Source organism: Chiloscyllium plagiosum, chromosome 26, assembly GCF_004010195.1.
Source record: "Chiloscyllium plagiosum isolate BGI_BamShark_2017 chromosome 26, ASM401019v2, whole genome shotgun sequence".
NCBI classification, from domain to species: domain Eukaryota; kingdom Metazoa; phylum Chordata; class Chondrichthyes; order Orectolobiformes; family Hemiscylliidae; genus Chiloscyllium; species Chiloscyllium plagiosum.
The window spans coordinates 44,012,140-44,027,920 of record NC_057735.1 but is presented as its reverse complement, the minus strand read 5'-3'; the positions used below and the strand labels follow the sequence as shown (position 1 = coordinate 44,027,920).

General features: G+C 44.6%; 1 protein-coding gene across 1 annotated transcript in view; it reads left to right on the top strand.

Moving 5' to 3' along the window:
* The window catches only part of LOC122563303 (transcriptional enhancer factor TEF-5-like), a 160,048-nt gene that overhangs the window by 76,800 nt on the left and 67,467 nt on the right, over positions 1-15,781 (top strand). Inside the window, exons 2-4 of the mRNA XM_043717018.1 lie at positions 6,017-6,081; positions 12,735-12,797; positions 12,885-12,947. Coding sequence (XP_043572953.1) covers positions 6,017-6,081; positions 12,735-12,797; positions 12,885-12,947 — 191 coding nt within the window. The remainder of the gene's footprint in view (positions 1-6,016; positions 6,082-12,734; positions 12,798-12,884; positions 12,948-15,781) is intronic.

The window sequence follows — 15,781 nt, the reverse complement described above, 5'->3', positions numbered from 1 at the left end:
TCATTTCCCCTCCCCCCACCTTATCTCAGTCCCAACCCTGGGACTCAGCACCGCCTTCTTGACCTGCAATCTTCTTCCTGACCTATCACCCTCACCTTGACCTCCTTCCACCTATCGCATTCCCAACACCCCTCCCCCAAGTCCCTCCTCCCTACCTTTTATCTTGGCCTGCTTGGCACACCCTCCTCATTCCTGAAGAAGGGCTTATGCCCGAAACGTCGATTCTCCTGTTCCTTTGCTGCTGCCTGACCTGCGCTTTTACAGCAACACATTTTTCAGCTAAAGTCACTGTTTGCTAATCTGACCTCGTTTCCTAAAGATCCCATCCTCCAATTTTCACCTCCTGAGTGAAGATCAGAGGAGACCCAGTAAAACTTCCTGGGCATTCGGTATGTAATTGATAGACTCGATCAACAATCACTTCACTAGTTCCTTTGAAGGAACAAGGCATTAAAAGGTGGAGATGACGCATTCAAAAAAATAAATACTTTTGTATTGACAACAGTTTAAATGCATATTGAAGAAAGGGAGGAGATTTCATTGGGGTGTGACTGAAAGCTTGTTTAAAGAAATAGATTTTAAGGATGGTCTTGAAGGAAGGGAGCGAGAGAGGTTGGGGTAATTTAGGAAGGGGTTTTTGTAATGTGGGGAGCAGATAGTAAAATGTGCAGGTACCAATTGTCAACAAATGTATTTGTGAGGACAAAGTAGTTAGTAATTATAGCAAGATGCAACAAAGGCCAATAGAAAGGTTGGGGGCTGTAGTTTGTAGGAGGATGCAAAGGTTGAGAGAGGTGAAGTTAAGGAGAGATTTCAGATTGTACGAAATGGATGTTTTGGAGGACCAAGATATAATGTAGGTTTGATGGTAAGAAGGATAGTGTTGAAGAGCAGAATGTTTTGGAATTTTGAGAACTGAAAAGCACATTTCTGGCTGACCTGAAGGGAAAGAGGTTGGCCAGCGTTGCACTGGAACGGGCGACTCTGGTGGTGACAAAGACGTCGAAGAGAGTTTCAGCCATTGGTGAGCTGAAACAAAGCAGAGACTGGTGATGTGGAGGTTAAGAGAGGTACGTTGGGGAAAGGGGGGGGTATGCATACTGAAGGTTCAGCTTGGCTTCAAATAAAATGCAATGCATTTGGATCAACCTCAGGGCAGGTTGGTGGTGAGGATATCGAGTTAAAAGGCAGAGAGTTCAATCTTTCCAAGATTTAACTGCAGGAGGTTGTGGTGCCTCCTTGATTGACCATTAGACATGTTCCCTGACAATATTGAAAGATTGGAGATTTCAAGACATGAAAGAGTCCTGCTGTTTTCTGTGAGCTCACATCTACCAATTATTTCATCAAGGAAGTAGAGGAGGAGTGAGTGGAATGGTTTTAGAGGCTCCCAAGTGAACAGAATAGGGGTTGGGGAGAGAGGTGTAGCTACAACGGAGTAGGTAGATATGGAAACAGGACTGTCTCAATCAGCCAGTCAATAAAGGAAAGGTGTTGGAGAAGGGTGACTGTGTGTAAAAAGACAAGGTGTGGTGAAAGCGACCACTATCATAGCCACTGAACATATCATCTGTGGCGTTGGTTCAGCCATTTCAGCACCATGATAAGGGAGACAGGTTGGGAGGAGTTGGGAAAGTTCCATATGGAGTAGGAGGAAAGATAGGAAGTAACGATATATTCCAGACTTGAGAGGCAGGGGTGACTAGAAATGTGGCATTAGTTTACAAAGTCGGTGAGGTTAAAGGATCATTCTCACTCGGGCGATAGATGACAAAAGTTCGCAAAGCGATTGGGGGAGGTGTTTGAGGACATTAAGACATTTGTAGAATCATTCCAGCAAGGGGGAGATAGTGAGGGAAGTTGGCTGGTTAGTGGGAATGGGGAGAAGAGCAACTGGAGGGCTTCCTCATGGAAGGATTGAGCTGGGAGAAGCAATAACGGAGAACTAGAGAAAAGCAACTGCCTTCAATATTAGGAGGAAGATCTGGGAAAGTGGTTATGGAGGCACTGGGAGTTGCGATGGCCTGGTGGTATCATCCTTCCAGAGGATCCAGAGACCCAAGTAGCAGTATGGGGACTCTGGTTCTGATCCTGCCATAGCGGATGTTGGATTTTGAATTCAATAACAAATGTGGAATTAAGTGTAAGAATTAATGTTGACCATGAAACTGTGGTCAGTTGTCGGGGGTGGTAAACATCTAGGGAAGGGCAAATGGTCATGTAAACAATTTTGGATTAGATTAGGATATCTGGTCGGCATGGACGAGTTGGACTGAAGGGTCTGTTTCCGTGCTGTGCATCTCTATGACGCGAAGAAACTGCCATCCTTCCTTGGTCTACATGTGACTCCAGATACACAGAAATGGGGTTAACTCTTAACTGTCCTCTGGGGATGGACAATAAATGCAGGGCCAACCATAGAGGCCAACATTCCATGACTTAATAAGGAAAATCACGGAAAGGTGTGAAGATTAGGCAACTGAACATGTGGGGTCAGTATTCATGGCAAAGAGCTCCTCCTCATTGTCACCTTGAAGGTAAGGGTGTCTGATGAGATAGTAGAATATAAGAGCTGCTGGGAGTTATGTCCAATGTGTTCCTAGAGAAATGCAATAGTTTGCAGAGGAGAATGAGGTCCCAGAATCATCTAATGGAATGCCAATTGAATGCTGAGACAGATATGCTTTCTTTTGAAGGAGGTGTATGATCAGTAATTGTAGATGTCTGAAATCCAATCTCGCAAAAGGGCAGGGGGTGAAGGTCCAACAGAAACCGGCAAATTGACCCACTGAGGAGGGTTTTATATTTGGAGATCTCATTTCAATCAACAATAGAAGTGTGGGGAATGTTATTTGCTGAACTGCAGCTATTGTTCTGAGACTGGAGTGGGATTGTATGTTCAGAGAAATATTGAATCTGGACAGAGAGGTGAGTGTAATCTTGCAGTAATCCCAGGCCCATGTATTTTACATAAGGACAGCCTCAAGTGAGGCTCAGGAGGTTGGAGAAGGATTTTCCAGTGATAAGAAAAGAAAAGTCAAACTTAACCAGCTCATTAGTTAGTGACAGAAAGGGTTCAAATATCTTGCTGCTTTTGAAGTGATGTTGCTGAAGGCTATTTATGGCAGATTTATAGTGTGATGCTGCTGGATCTAAATTTGGAGGGATTCGAGGAATGCAGTAAATCAGAAAGATTGGCACTGCTTTTTGGCATCGTCACTCACGTGTTTTCAGGCTCTTTGCAGTCTTTCTGTGATAACTTGCATTTTCATAGTGCCTTCCATAACCTCAGGGCCACCCAGCAAAGTGGCTCTTGTCAATGCAGTTGAACCATCATCCCTATTGAGAGTATTTTTAAAAGTGTGCGGTGGATGATTTAGCAGATATTGATTGAGGGATAGGTGTTGGTCAGGAGACTGAGGGGAACGTCCTATTCTCTTCCAAACTACTGCTGTGGGATTCATGAAGGGGCTGTTGGATTAATGCCATGTTTGAAAGACAGCATCTTTTGGCAGTGCAGAACACCTCAGCGTTGAACTGGGGGAGTCGGTCCAACTCATGTACTGAAGTCCTGAAGTGGGACTTGAACCTACAACCTTCTGAATGCGAGGTAAAACTACTAGCAATTGAGCCACGGCTGGCATCTTTTAGCAAGTGTTTTAAATGGAGAGCAAAGCAATTTGGAATAGCTGAGCTCAGCCTTGGTTGATGGTATAGGGCACAATGTTGAGACTCTTGGCTACTGTCACAAAGCCACCGATTCAAACTGCCTGACTGTTCTGTCACTAGCTGGCTTTGCTCTGTGTTGAATGCTCACTGTTATATACTGTCCATGTACATGATTGCATACACATGTCTCAGAATCAAGAGCATTGTTCAGCAAACACCACATACCAGGTGGATAAAGTTGCTGAGAATAACAACATTTGAAGATGAGTCTTCTGGAACTGCGAATAATGCAGCTACCGCAGAATCCCTGGGAGTCCAATTGACTCAGCTCCAAACTATTTGGTTGGGAGGAGCTTCTGGGATCTACTTCAAATTCAGACCATATGAAAGCCCTGGTCCACACAGACTTGCTGTAACAGGGTCTCCCAAAGCCAGCCAGGAACAGGTTTAGATGCTCACACTGCCCTCTTCCTCACTGAAACCCCTTGGCATGGAAGCTTCAGTACTCGCGAGATTGCAAGCTCTGAATTGTTAACCTAAATCATTCCTAAATATATCACTCTGCCTCCAAGATTGATGGATCATGTGATCAGTAAGTTCCAACAATAACACAAGTCCTTATAAAAATGTATCTAAATCCAAATCTCTAAACCTGACCCGATTATGGTACAGTGAGAGTGAAACTGTTTTTGATTAAAAGGTTCTGCCAATTAATATCACCATTTGATAAATTTGTTTCTGGCTTCCACCCCATTCATTTTTTTCCCACATCTTCCCCCGTTTGTATTCATAGAACTTTGGCTGACTGTTCTTAGGTACATTTTAATTTATCCTTTTACTCTTGCAGTTTTGCGAGTGGAAGTTGGGAATTCAGCTCTGGGGCCATTGTTAATAGAGCTTCAGTCTTCTCTGATGGACCAATGTTCAGGATGTCTGTAGGAGGCCAATGTTTAGTTTTCATTTTGGGAGAATATGTACAGATGGCGATGTGGAACCTCTGTCACATTTGAATGATCCAGTTTGAGGATGAATTGGAAATCTTTGGGATTTCGGCTAATTCCATCTGTTCAGGCACCCACCTTCCAGAGCAAGGGGGAGAAAGGTGGTAACATGTCAACTCTGGAGAGCTTTGCCAATGAAATCTGTCTGATTCATGTTATTGAGGTAGTGTGTTTTTGGCCAATGGAAGTCCTCATCACTGCCAAGCATGTTGCTGTCCTCTCCCAGCCTGTACACCATGTGACGATGCTGTCACTATAAAAAAGGTTATTTTGTCCTTGTGCTTTTTTTTTGGAGAGAGGTCATAAAGGCAGAGGTGAAGAAGAGTCTAGTTTAACAATGGAAGAGGAGTGGCCAATTCTCCCAGTTTAGTTTTTTTCTAGTTTGGTTTTAGCTGTAGCAGACACAAGATATGAGAGTCCAGGAGGAGTTGCAAGCTTTGTTAAAGAATTCTTCTGACTCTTCTGAAATCTCTCTCCGGAAGTTGTTCCCTCCTGTACATAAGAATCTGTTTGAATTGACCTTTTTTGCCAAGGAGTCTGTTTTTGGGATGTTACTGTATTGGAACAGTTGATCAGTAATAGTTACTGTATGGGGTTGGTTAAATTTTCTGACAATTAAGTTATTCCAAATTCTGCTTTCTTTTGTTCGTGTTTCAACTGTAGTGTTTAAATAAATTTCTGTTTTTCTTAAAGCTGAGCAGTTTGACCAGCTGCCTCCCACCTGGAACACCCACTTCACTTTAAAATAAGAAAACCTTACAGTCTAGACTACCATCTTGCAATATTTTGAGGGGGGGGTCTGGCCCATAACAACCATCCTGACATGAATCATTGGGATAGTCAGCAGGACTGGAAACACCAACTGATTTATCACCCCCACATCTCCGCCCCCCCCCCAATCTCCTCCTGGAGCCCAGAGTGGGGTGGTCTCAAAAATGCAGTCACAGCAGCCCCCCACTCTGGTCAAGAGGCTGAAGTATTCGCTCTGGGTCTTGATGGCTATGGAAGATGTGTCGTAACACAACCAAACTGTACGGTTGACCAATCTGTCAATCCTTTTCATATGCCTGGGGCAGATGGTGGGAGAATTTCCTGGTCAGCCACAACCATAAGATGCATCAATCTCTACGTGTTTGAAGTCTCTACATGCAGGTTCCTGCCATTAGCAAGCATTACTTTCCTTCAGGGCTCTACTCTAAAGATCTTTATGGTGTTCTCCCCGTGGTCTTTATATGTGGGATATGGGTTTAATAGGTTGCATCTTGTTTCTGCTGCTTGTTATATTTGGATTTCATGAAGATGGATGTTTAAGGATTTGGTTTAATTAAACGTTTCCGTTCCCACAGGCCGTAATGAGTTGATAGCGAGATATATCAAGCTACGGACTGGCAAAACACGGACAAGGAAGCAGGTAAAGCTGGCCGGGAAGCTACGCTTTGGGGCAAAAAGAGGTGGCTTGTGCTGAAGTCTGGCTGTTGCTGCTGCTTTTAAGGCTGGCATGGTGAATGGGTAATGGGGCAGCATGATGGATAATGAGAGGCAGGGGGCACCTCCTGCAGATCTGAGGACCCAACACTGACATGTCATCCTTGAATAGTTCAGTATTCCAAGGTTGGTCAGGTGGTATAGGAGAGATTGGCCAAATCTTCAGCTCTTGGTATAACTTGTTGTTTTGAGAACCTGTTCAGTCAGGAAAGGTTTTCAGGTGTGAACTGCATTGAACTTACTGCAGAAATACTATTTCCTGCAAGTCACTTGGTCAGAGATCTGCAGAGAGGATAGAATTTAGGTTTTATTGGAAATGGCTGGGGAGGGGGGTGTTACTTAATGAGATGAGAAATACTTTTCTATTCCGGATATAGTGTCAGCATCAGGATAACCCAGGCGGGGTAAGGTATGGCTCAGTCCAGATATTCGAGAGCTCCCTCTAACCCCACTCCAAAACACTGACATCTACTGGTGAGCCCCTTGCAGTTTCCATATTGACAGACCTTCAGCCTGACTGACTGGCCTTGCCAGTTGGTGCCAAAGTGCAAGGTGGTGGCTGTATGATGGCTCCAATGTCAGTGAGAAGCTTTGGATTGCCCTGATGTTTGATTCATCCAGGGCCTTTGCTGTTGATATCGAGAAGCTTATCAGCTATCAGGCTAAAATGATTCCAATGGTTAATCCTTTCACCAGGACAAAAAAAGAAACCGTGACAAAACAACAAATTAAAAGTGAAATGGTTGGGAGGTTTACAAAATTCAAAGACAGAGGTTAGCAGTCCAAGGTTAATTTTATATTTAGGATGAGCTTTTTCTTAATAGTAACCTATTTTCCCTAATGAGCTTGTTCAGAGATGTTATTACACACCTCTGGACTTGAACACAGGCCTCTCAGTGCAGGGGTAGCGACACTACCACGAAGGGCAGGCTCCTTCCTTGCAATTGGTAAGGCCAAAGGACTTCAGTCACACTACAACTGCTAATCATTCCCAATAGTATGTCCTCTCAAATCACTAAATCCTTGTTAATTCATGAATTTAATTTGAGAGAGAGAGAAATAATTTGTTCAGACAGGGGGAATCTAGAGCAAGGAGATATAAAGATATTAAAATTAGAGTGAAGCTATTCAGGCGGACTATTAGGAAGTGCATCCTTTCGCAGACACACAGACACAAACAAAATCAGGAACACTGCCTGTTAAAGCTGCTGAGCTGGGCTCAGTTAAATATTTCACATTTGGGATTGCGAGACCTTTGTTAAGGAAAAGGTAAGATGAATTACAGAACCAAGGTGGATAGGTGGACTTAATGCATGGATTGATTGACTGGAGCAGGTTCAAAGACTGAATGGCCTCCTCCTGTTACTTAGCTTTATTCCAGTGAAGGTATTTTAACTTTGAAAGCTGCTCAATCACAACAAAGCTGCTCTTACTCTGTTGTCCCACAAATAGCTCTCATGTAGATATTATTCTAAAACCTTGTCATTCAGAGTTCAGTTGTGCCGTCCAGTTTTCTTTTCAAACTGCCCCGTTAATCCCCCCCCTCTGCTGAAGGGGGAGGCTGTGATGGATGACCTGCTACCTACAGCTGTAATTTTCTAATTCAAATACATGAGCAGAGAGGCAGTGGGGTCAAACATTTTGTCTCACTTATGCCATTTTCAATCTGTTTGGGAGACAATGAGTGAAGCTTTTGTGCTGGGGATTGAGCTCAGTCGCTACAAAGACCACACCTGGCAAGGAAGGGGGAATGCAGGAGGATCAGTGCATTAGATAACAATCTCCTGCTGTCATTTGGTGCTTTCATTGTAGCGCAAAGCCTGCTCTTTGAAAAGCAACAGCTATTAGCCGAAGGCTCGGATGTAAACACATTTGCCTCAGCTGAAAGGCTCCCAGTGCAATTCTGGTGAGTTCCAGTCCTGTATAGATTGGCCTTGTCACTGAGGTCAGGCTTTGACATCTTTTGAATTGTCAAAACCAAGCCCCTTGAGGAGGCTAGGCTAACCTCGCAGCATCGTCGCCCATGTGAAAGCAGGAGAACTCAACTTGAGTTTAGGAGGACAAAGCATTGAGGCTTTTACCAGACTTGGGAGAGCTGTTACACAGGTTAGTCAAATAGCAGCCTGACACAATTCTGCAAACATGACTATCTTACAGCCAATGTCTGACTCCATCATTATTCCTCAGCACTAACTGTCTGACAAGCAGCACCGGGCAACCAGAGGTAGTATAGAGTTGAGGGAGACTGGCCATGGGAGTACTCAAAAACATGTACTCTGCACCCTGTTGAATGTCATGGCAACAATTCAAACTCCTGATCACCTCCAGCCCTGCCTTTTAGCTGATGAATCAGTACTCTTCCATGTTGTAAGAAGCACTGACTCTATCTATGATTCAGAAAGAAGTACTCCCTTGGAGTACAGTATCTGTATAGTGTAGTTGGACAGCATCATTACTGATTAATCCTCAGGGACGTAGATGCTAGACTGGGTCTGAACCAACAAGGAAGAAAATCCCGTCCTCACCAATATGTCGCCGGTTCATCATTCCATGACACTATTGATTGAAGTGACCACTGCACAGTGCTTGTGCTGATGAAATTCCTGTTTTCATGTTGAGGATACCCTTGATTACATGGTGTGACATTAACACGGTGATAACTAGGATAGATTCTGAACAGATCCAGCAGCTTGGCTGGGGATCCACAAAAGGGCTGTGGACCATCAACAGGATTGTATTTGATCACCGGAGCCCACCATATCCCCCCCGCTCTGCCATCACCATCAAGCCAGTCGATTAACCGTGCAGAGTATAGGAGGGTGCAGCACCAGATGTATCTAAGGATAAGGGGTCAACCTGGTGAAGCTGCAAAACAGAACTATATGAATGCCAAACGGCAAACTCAGCAAGTGATGGACAGTGATAACCAACAGAACAGAGCTAAGCCCTACGGTCCTGCCATAAGCAGGTATGAATGGTGGTGGACAATTAAAGCAAGAGTGCTGGAGGAGGAGGGTCCATGGTTATCCCCATCCTCAATGACAGGGAAGCCAGCTCATCAGTGCAAAAGATAAAGCTGAATTGTTGGCAGCAATCTTCCAAGTGGATCATCCATTTCTGCCGTGATCAACAGGCCTCAGCATCATTGTCGAGTAGATGCCAATGTGTAAGATTGCCCAGGTTTGTCCGCACCCAAAAAGTAGGAGAAATCTCGCCCAGCCATTTGCCACCCCATCAGTGTCTTCTCACTCAGCTGCGAAGTGTTGGAAGGAATTATTGACAGTGCTATCAAGCAGCACTTGCTCAACAATGATCTGCTCACTTGCGCGCAGTTCGATTCCTGCTAGAGACTATACAGCTCCTGATCCGATTACAGCCATAGTTCAAACATGAGCAAAAGCGCTGAAAAGAGGGGATGTGAACAGTAACTGCCTTTCACATCATTTGTTTGAGTGTGGCATCAAGGAACTATTGCAAAACTGAAGTCAATGGGAATCGATGAGAAACTGGTTGGCGTCATATCTGGCATGGCCATGGTAGTTGGCGATCAGTCATCTCTGCACCAGGACATTTCTCGGGAGTTCTTCAGGGTAGTGTCCTTAAACCCAACCAGCTTCGGCTGCTTTGTCAATGACCTTTCCTCCATTATAAGGTCAGAAGTGGGGATGTTCACTGATGATTACGCCATGTTCAGCACTGTTTCTGATTCCACAGATACTGAAGCAGTCCATGTTCAAATGCAACAAGATCTGGACAACATTCAGACTTGGACTGATGAGTGATAAGTAACATTTGTGTCACAGAATGTCAGATAATGACCATCTCCTAACGAGAGAATTTAGTCTGCTTCTTTTAATATTCAATGGTGTTGCCATCACTGAAGCCCCCCCCACCCCCATCAATGTCCCAGTGGTTACCATTGACCAGAAACCCAGCAGGACTCACCATATATAAATACAGTGGCTACAAGAACAGGTCAGAAGCTAGGAATACTGCGGCGAGTAACTCACCTCCTAACTCTCCAAGTCTGTCCACTATCTCCAGGACACAAGCCAGGAGTGTTATGGGATATTCCTCATTTGTCTGGATGGGTGCAGCTCCAAAAACACTCAAGCTTGATGCCATTCAGAACAAAGCAGCCCACTTAATTGGCACCATCCATCACCTTAAACTGCGGCGAGTAACTCACCACCTAACTCTCCAAGTCTGTCCACTATCTCCAGGACACAAGCCAGGAGTGTGATGGGATATTCCTCATTTGTCTGGATGGGTGCAGCTCCAAAAACACTCAAGCTTGATGCCATTCAGAACAAAGCAGCCCACTTAATTGGCACCATCCATCACCTTAAACATTTACTCCAAGACAGCCCTTTCTCATTTGCTAATGTACAAAACATCAATGCCATGGCACTTAATACTCTCCATCACTGGGAAAGCTGGTCCAAACTCTGAACTTTCTGATACCTTTCTGTATCAAAATACCTTGATTCTGAGCTATGCTGCTCAAGAAATTCCAATACAGACAATCAAAAGAGGACTTACTGATCACTTACCTGAAAGTGGTATTCTGATTAAAACTGTGATTTGAAAGTCTCCTATCTTACTCCCAGCCTGTGGATCTTACTGAACCATCTGCTAACAGAGGACAGGAACTCCAAGTGCAGTCAGGTTAAATGGAATTGAGCAACAAAGCTGGCCCTGCTGCAGTGTGAAGTTAAAGAGAACACTTAATCACCTCTGCCTCACCTCTGTTTGTTTATTATGTTATACAGTAGAATACCTGTTGAGTTGGTTGTATGAGCCAGGCTTGAGACTTTGCAGGAGAAAGCAATGGGTTTTACACACCAGGCTAACTGTTCGACTGCTGGGAAAGTCATGAAACTTAAAGTTGTCAACTCTGGTTAGACCTGTTCTTGACAGTGACATGCTGTAACCTCTGATTGTGCCACCCCTCTGTACGCTTACCATTGGTCACCTGGTACATCCATCTTCACCCTCCCACGCTGATTGGAAAGCAAGTAGACTTCATTATCTGATAGGAGGGGCAGCCAAAACTCATCCAATGTTGAATTTTTAAAATATATAACAAGTAAATATTTTTTAATGGGGCTGAGATCCATAGACTAGTCCAACTGTACCTTAACACTGACCATTCCAATAACCCTTTAGATTAGACAATGGATGTTCCAACAGTCTAGCCATGTGCGTGATGCTTTCCCAAGGGGAAGTTTTTAGGGATCAAGGTTACAATCGTTGATGTCCCATTTGATTGAACACTCCTGATGGAGATGCATGAAAATGGATAGTCACTTTGTGAAATAACGACAAAACACAGGAGAAACTCAGCCGGTCTGTCAATGTCAGTGGAGAGAGAAGCTGAGATAACGTTTCAAGTTCAGCATGACTCTTCTTTGGAACTGTATTCCGAATCTGCTTTGTTTCCATTTCCAATTTCCAGCAACTGCAGTGTTCTACTCTTATTGTAGCCATTTAGAGTTATAGACCTCAGATCTCCTCAGCCATGAATTGAGGAATCCATTCTGTAATCATTATGTCAAACCTGCAATGATGGCAGCAATTCTTCTTAAAAAAAAAAGTGTCCAACCTCAACTACTGTGGAAAACAATCCAGCTCCAGTATTGAAAGTTCAAAATTGTGTTTATGGCTACCATAACTGGATTATGACCTTCAAATAGATGTGTTCCAGTATAAAGCCATCATTGGAGAGGTTAAATTCCCAATTGGATCTGCTCCCGACTTAACCAATTCCCTAATAAATTCAAATCGCTCACAAACCTGCTGCATAATGGACTGGAGGGAGAGGGAAGGTAAACATTTACAGCACCTACACCCCAAGGCTGTGGAGAGAAAGTTAAAGGGGACTAATTGGGACTACTTCCGAAAAATCTAGCATGGGCAGCATTGGGGGGTAGCAGTGTTCTTTCCCACTGTATGGTGATAAAAGAGCACTTTGCAAAATGTTGCTTGAGTATGAGAGAACTGGCAGTGCATGTGCAGCAGTGGTTCAGAAAGGGCTCGGTAGAGTTACGATGGATGTACTGGAATGGCCTCCAGTTGCTGAGTTACTGTGACAAAACACCAGACTCGTTTAGGTCAGGCCAGATCCCACTGTCCGCTGGACTAAAACCATCATCGCCTAATTATTTACAACCGAATTAAAATCGCAGACATTCCAGAGGGCTAGAGTGAATGTTTGGCTTCTGCAGCTTGAGCTGACAAGAAAGAGGATTTGGTTGTTTCTCATTGAGGCCACTGTTAACTCAGAATGCTCATCACTGCTCACCATTGGCAATGGATGTTGGCAGGAACTGGTGAGGGAAGGCAGAGGCTGAAGAGTATGGCCTGCCATAAAGCAGTGTCGGTTGCATGGCTGTTAGCAGCTGTGGCTTGGGGGAAAGGGAGGGGAAAGTGGTTGATGATGGTGATGGGAAGCCTGGCTCTCTGCATGCCTGAACTAACCAACTAACTCATTAATAGTGTAAGCACTGTGTACAGTTGTGACAGAAGCATTGTCTTTCATTTGTGTTTTTTTGTCTTCAAATTATCTTATCGACCTAGGTGTCTAGTCACATACAGGTGTTAGCCAGGAAGAAAGTGCGAGAATACCAAGCAAGCATCAAGGTACGTGCAGCCGCCATGAATCCGGGGGACATTCATCTCCATGGTTACAGGCTCTTCTTTTTTCTTCCCCTTTGCTCTTTCCTGCAGGTGTCTAGTCATATGCAGGTTCTTGCCCGAAGGAAAGCTCGTGAGATTCAGTCCAAGCTGAAGGTATGCGCTTCTCTGCTTTAGCCTTGTGCTTGGCTGCTGGTCGAGACTGAACAGCAGTCATACAGAGTTCTGATAACACCGAATCCCACCCCACCCCACCTCACTCACGTCCGTTAGAAAGGAGTCATCGTGGAACTGATACCGGGTCCAGCACTGAGCTCTCTGAGCGTTAAAATTTCTCCGGCCCACGTCAGTTCCTGCAGCAACCAGCCTGAAAAATAAAACCTTCCAAACTACTGAAGGGCACAAGCTGTAGGCCGAACTGATACAGGAGTAACCAAGAATTTTAAACAATGTTCAGTAGGGTCCTGGAACTCACCATCTATTACAGAAATAATCAATTATTTCAAAAGCAAATTGGATATGCACAAGACAGGAAATCAATGCATTGTGGGAAGGGGACTGGCTGGAGTGCTCGAAAGAGCACCAACATGGGCTTGATGAGCCAGTGATCTCCTCATGTGTTACAATAACTCCAACATGACCATTGGTGACTGCTAATGGCAGCACAGTGACTCATTGGTTAGCACTGCTGCCTCACAGTGCCAGGGTCCCAGGTTCAATTCCAGCCTTGGGCGACTGTGTGGATTTTGTACGTTCTCCCCATGGGGGTTTCCTCCGGGTGCTCCGGTTTCCTCCGACAGTCCAAAGCTGTGCAGGTCAGGTGAATTGGCCATGGTAAATTGTACATAGTATGCAGGGATGTGTAGGTTAGGTGGATTAACCATGGGGAAATGCAGGGTTACAGGAATAGGGTAGTGGGTTTGAGTGGGATGCTCTTTGGAGGTTTGGCGTAGGACTTGATGGGCCGAATGGCCTGCTTCCACAGTGCAGGGATTTTGTGGACAAAGTAGGGAGTTCAGCAAATCTGCTTTAATCTGGGGTATCCCACTGCCAATAGTGTCAGAAAATCTTCTCTTAACGATCCTGATCTTATGTAAACCATGCATTACTTGTTACAATCAGGGACTTTTAACACACAGGAGTAAACCAAACCTAGCAAGTCTGCCACACGTGTCAGAGCCCTTTGAGTAAGTCGGCTGATGAAGAGGAGTGCCTCACTGGACATGCCTCTGGTTTATCATGAGGAGAATGTGTAATGCCAGCTTGCTCACCCCTCCAAGCCATCACAGCTTTGCAGTGGGAGCTTCCCTCACCATTGGGGTTCAGACTGAAATGTGGATGGCAGCTAAACCATTGTCACTTTAAGCAGACATGACCTGCAGTGTGAAAACCTGGTAATGTTCCAAATGCAGCCTGAACGACCCTCCGTCATCCAATTCCCATCCTTGGTTCCATTTCATGGTTGAACCAGGTTACAGGTTCATGGCTGATAATACCTTGGTGAAAAAAAGCCATCCTTTTCACAAAGTGCAAGGCTAATTTGTCAAAGTCTGCTCGACGCACAGTCTTGCTCCTCGGTTAATGCAAAAACACGGTGCGAGTGAGTACTCGCCACAATTTACCGTTGGGTTTGAGATTAACGACATCCCCTTTACCCTCTTCAGTCCCTGAGGAGAGGAAGGGAGAAGAGAATGATTCTAGGTGGGATTGATCCCACGTTTCAACTCTTCTCTTTGAAAAGGAGAGGTTGAGGGTTGTCCTAAAAACGATTGTGAAAGGTCTTGAGGTTTGCTAAGGTGGATGTAGAGAAGCCATCTCTCGCCACCCCCCCCACTTCCTGATACTGAAACTGAGACCTCACAAATATAACACAAAGGAGAATGGTTCCAAACTCCTGCTGGGTGGAGGAATTGTGTTCAACAGCAAAAATAGATTTAAGGGAAAGCTCGATAAGCAGGTGACTGAGGTAGGAATAAGAAAGTGAGATCAGTCATTAGGTAATGGTTCTGAAAGGGTTAATGTTGGATTGGCTCCACCCACTCAATGTCATGCACACTGGGTGATGCAGGGAGTTCCACTCCACCGTTTAGAGGAATCAAATGGATCAGTGACAGTCCTTATGGCCCTAGTCATTATACCTGATCAAATGTAGGTGTGCTCATTTCTGTTCGTATTATAAACCTTCAGGTTATGCCAGAACAGTGCTTCTTCTGTCGATATTCTACACTGGTGTGTCCTCTACCACTAATCAACAGATAAGCCCATGCCAAAGCAACGATGAAAGGGGAATTGATGGCAGTGAGCTATCTTTAAACAACCCTGGTCCAGTATCACCAACTGGAGAAGGTGCCAACTTGCACAAGGTGCCAGCTATGGTTATCTGGAATAATACTACAGAAGGATAATACTACAAAATATAAACCACTTGGGCTGAATGGCCTATTTCTGTCCTTCAACTCTATATAATGTACAAAGCAAGTTCGTTCCCAGCCCAACAGCAATGACCAACAGGCCGGTCTCGATCAAAATTAATCTGCATTGAGGGCATGCCAGATGTTATTTCGAAGAGAGATCAGGAGTGTGTACAAACATTTGAGTGGTATGTTATAGTCACAAATTAAATGTTGCTGTGACTCAGTGTTCTAAATAAATACACGTCAGCATTGGCAAGGAACCCACTGGCTCTCAGGAAGATGAACGTTCAGGGCATTTGGAAAAATGCATTGACACTGAAGCTAAGCACTAAGCTGCTGAACCTATACTCTCCGCTCGCTAAGAGGTGCAAAGGAAACTTTGTGATCTCATTCTATGAACTGGTGACACACACATTCACTTTGAAGAACCTGCGTGTCTAACTGAAAGGCAGCAGCAAGAATACTAGCCCAGGCAGGGCTGAATTTGCATGTCACCTTTTCATTGAACTTCCCACGGTGTTATCAGAACTGTGCTATACTCGAGGTTCAGGCCTCAGCTTCTCTCTGGCTAATTAT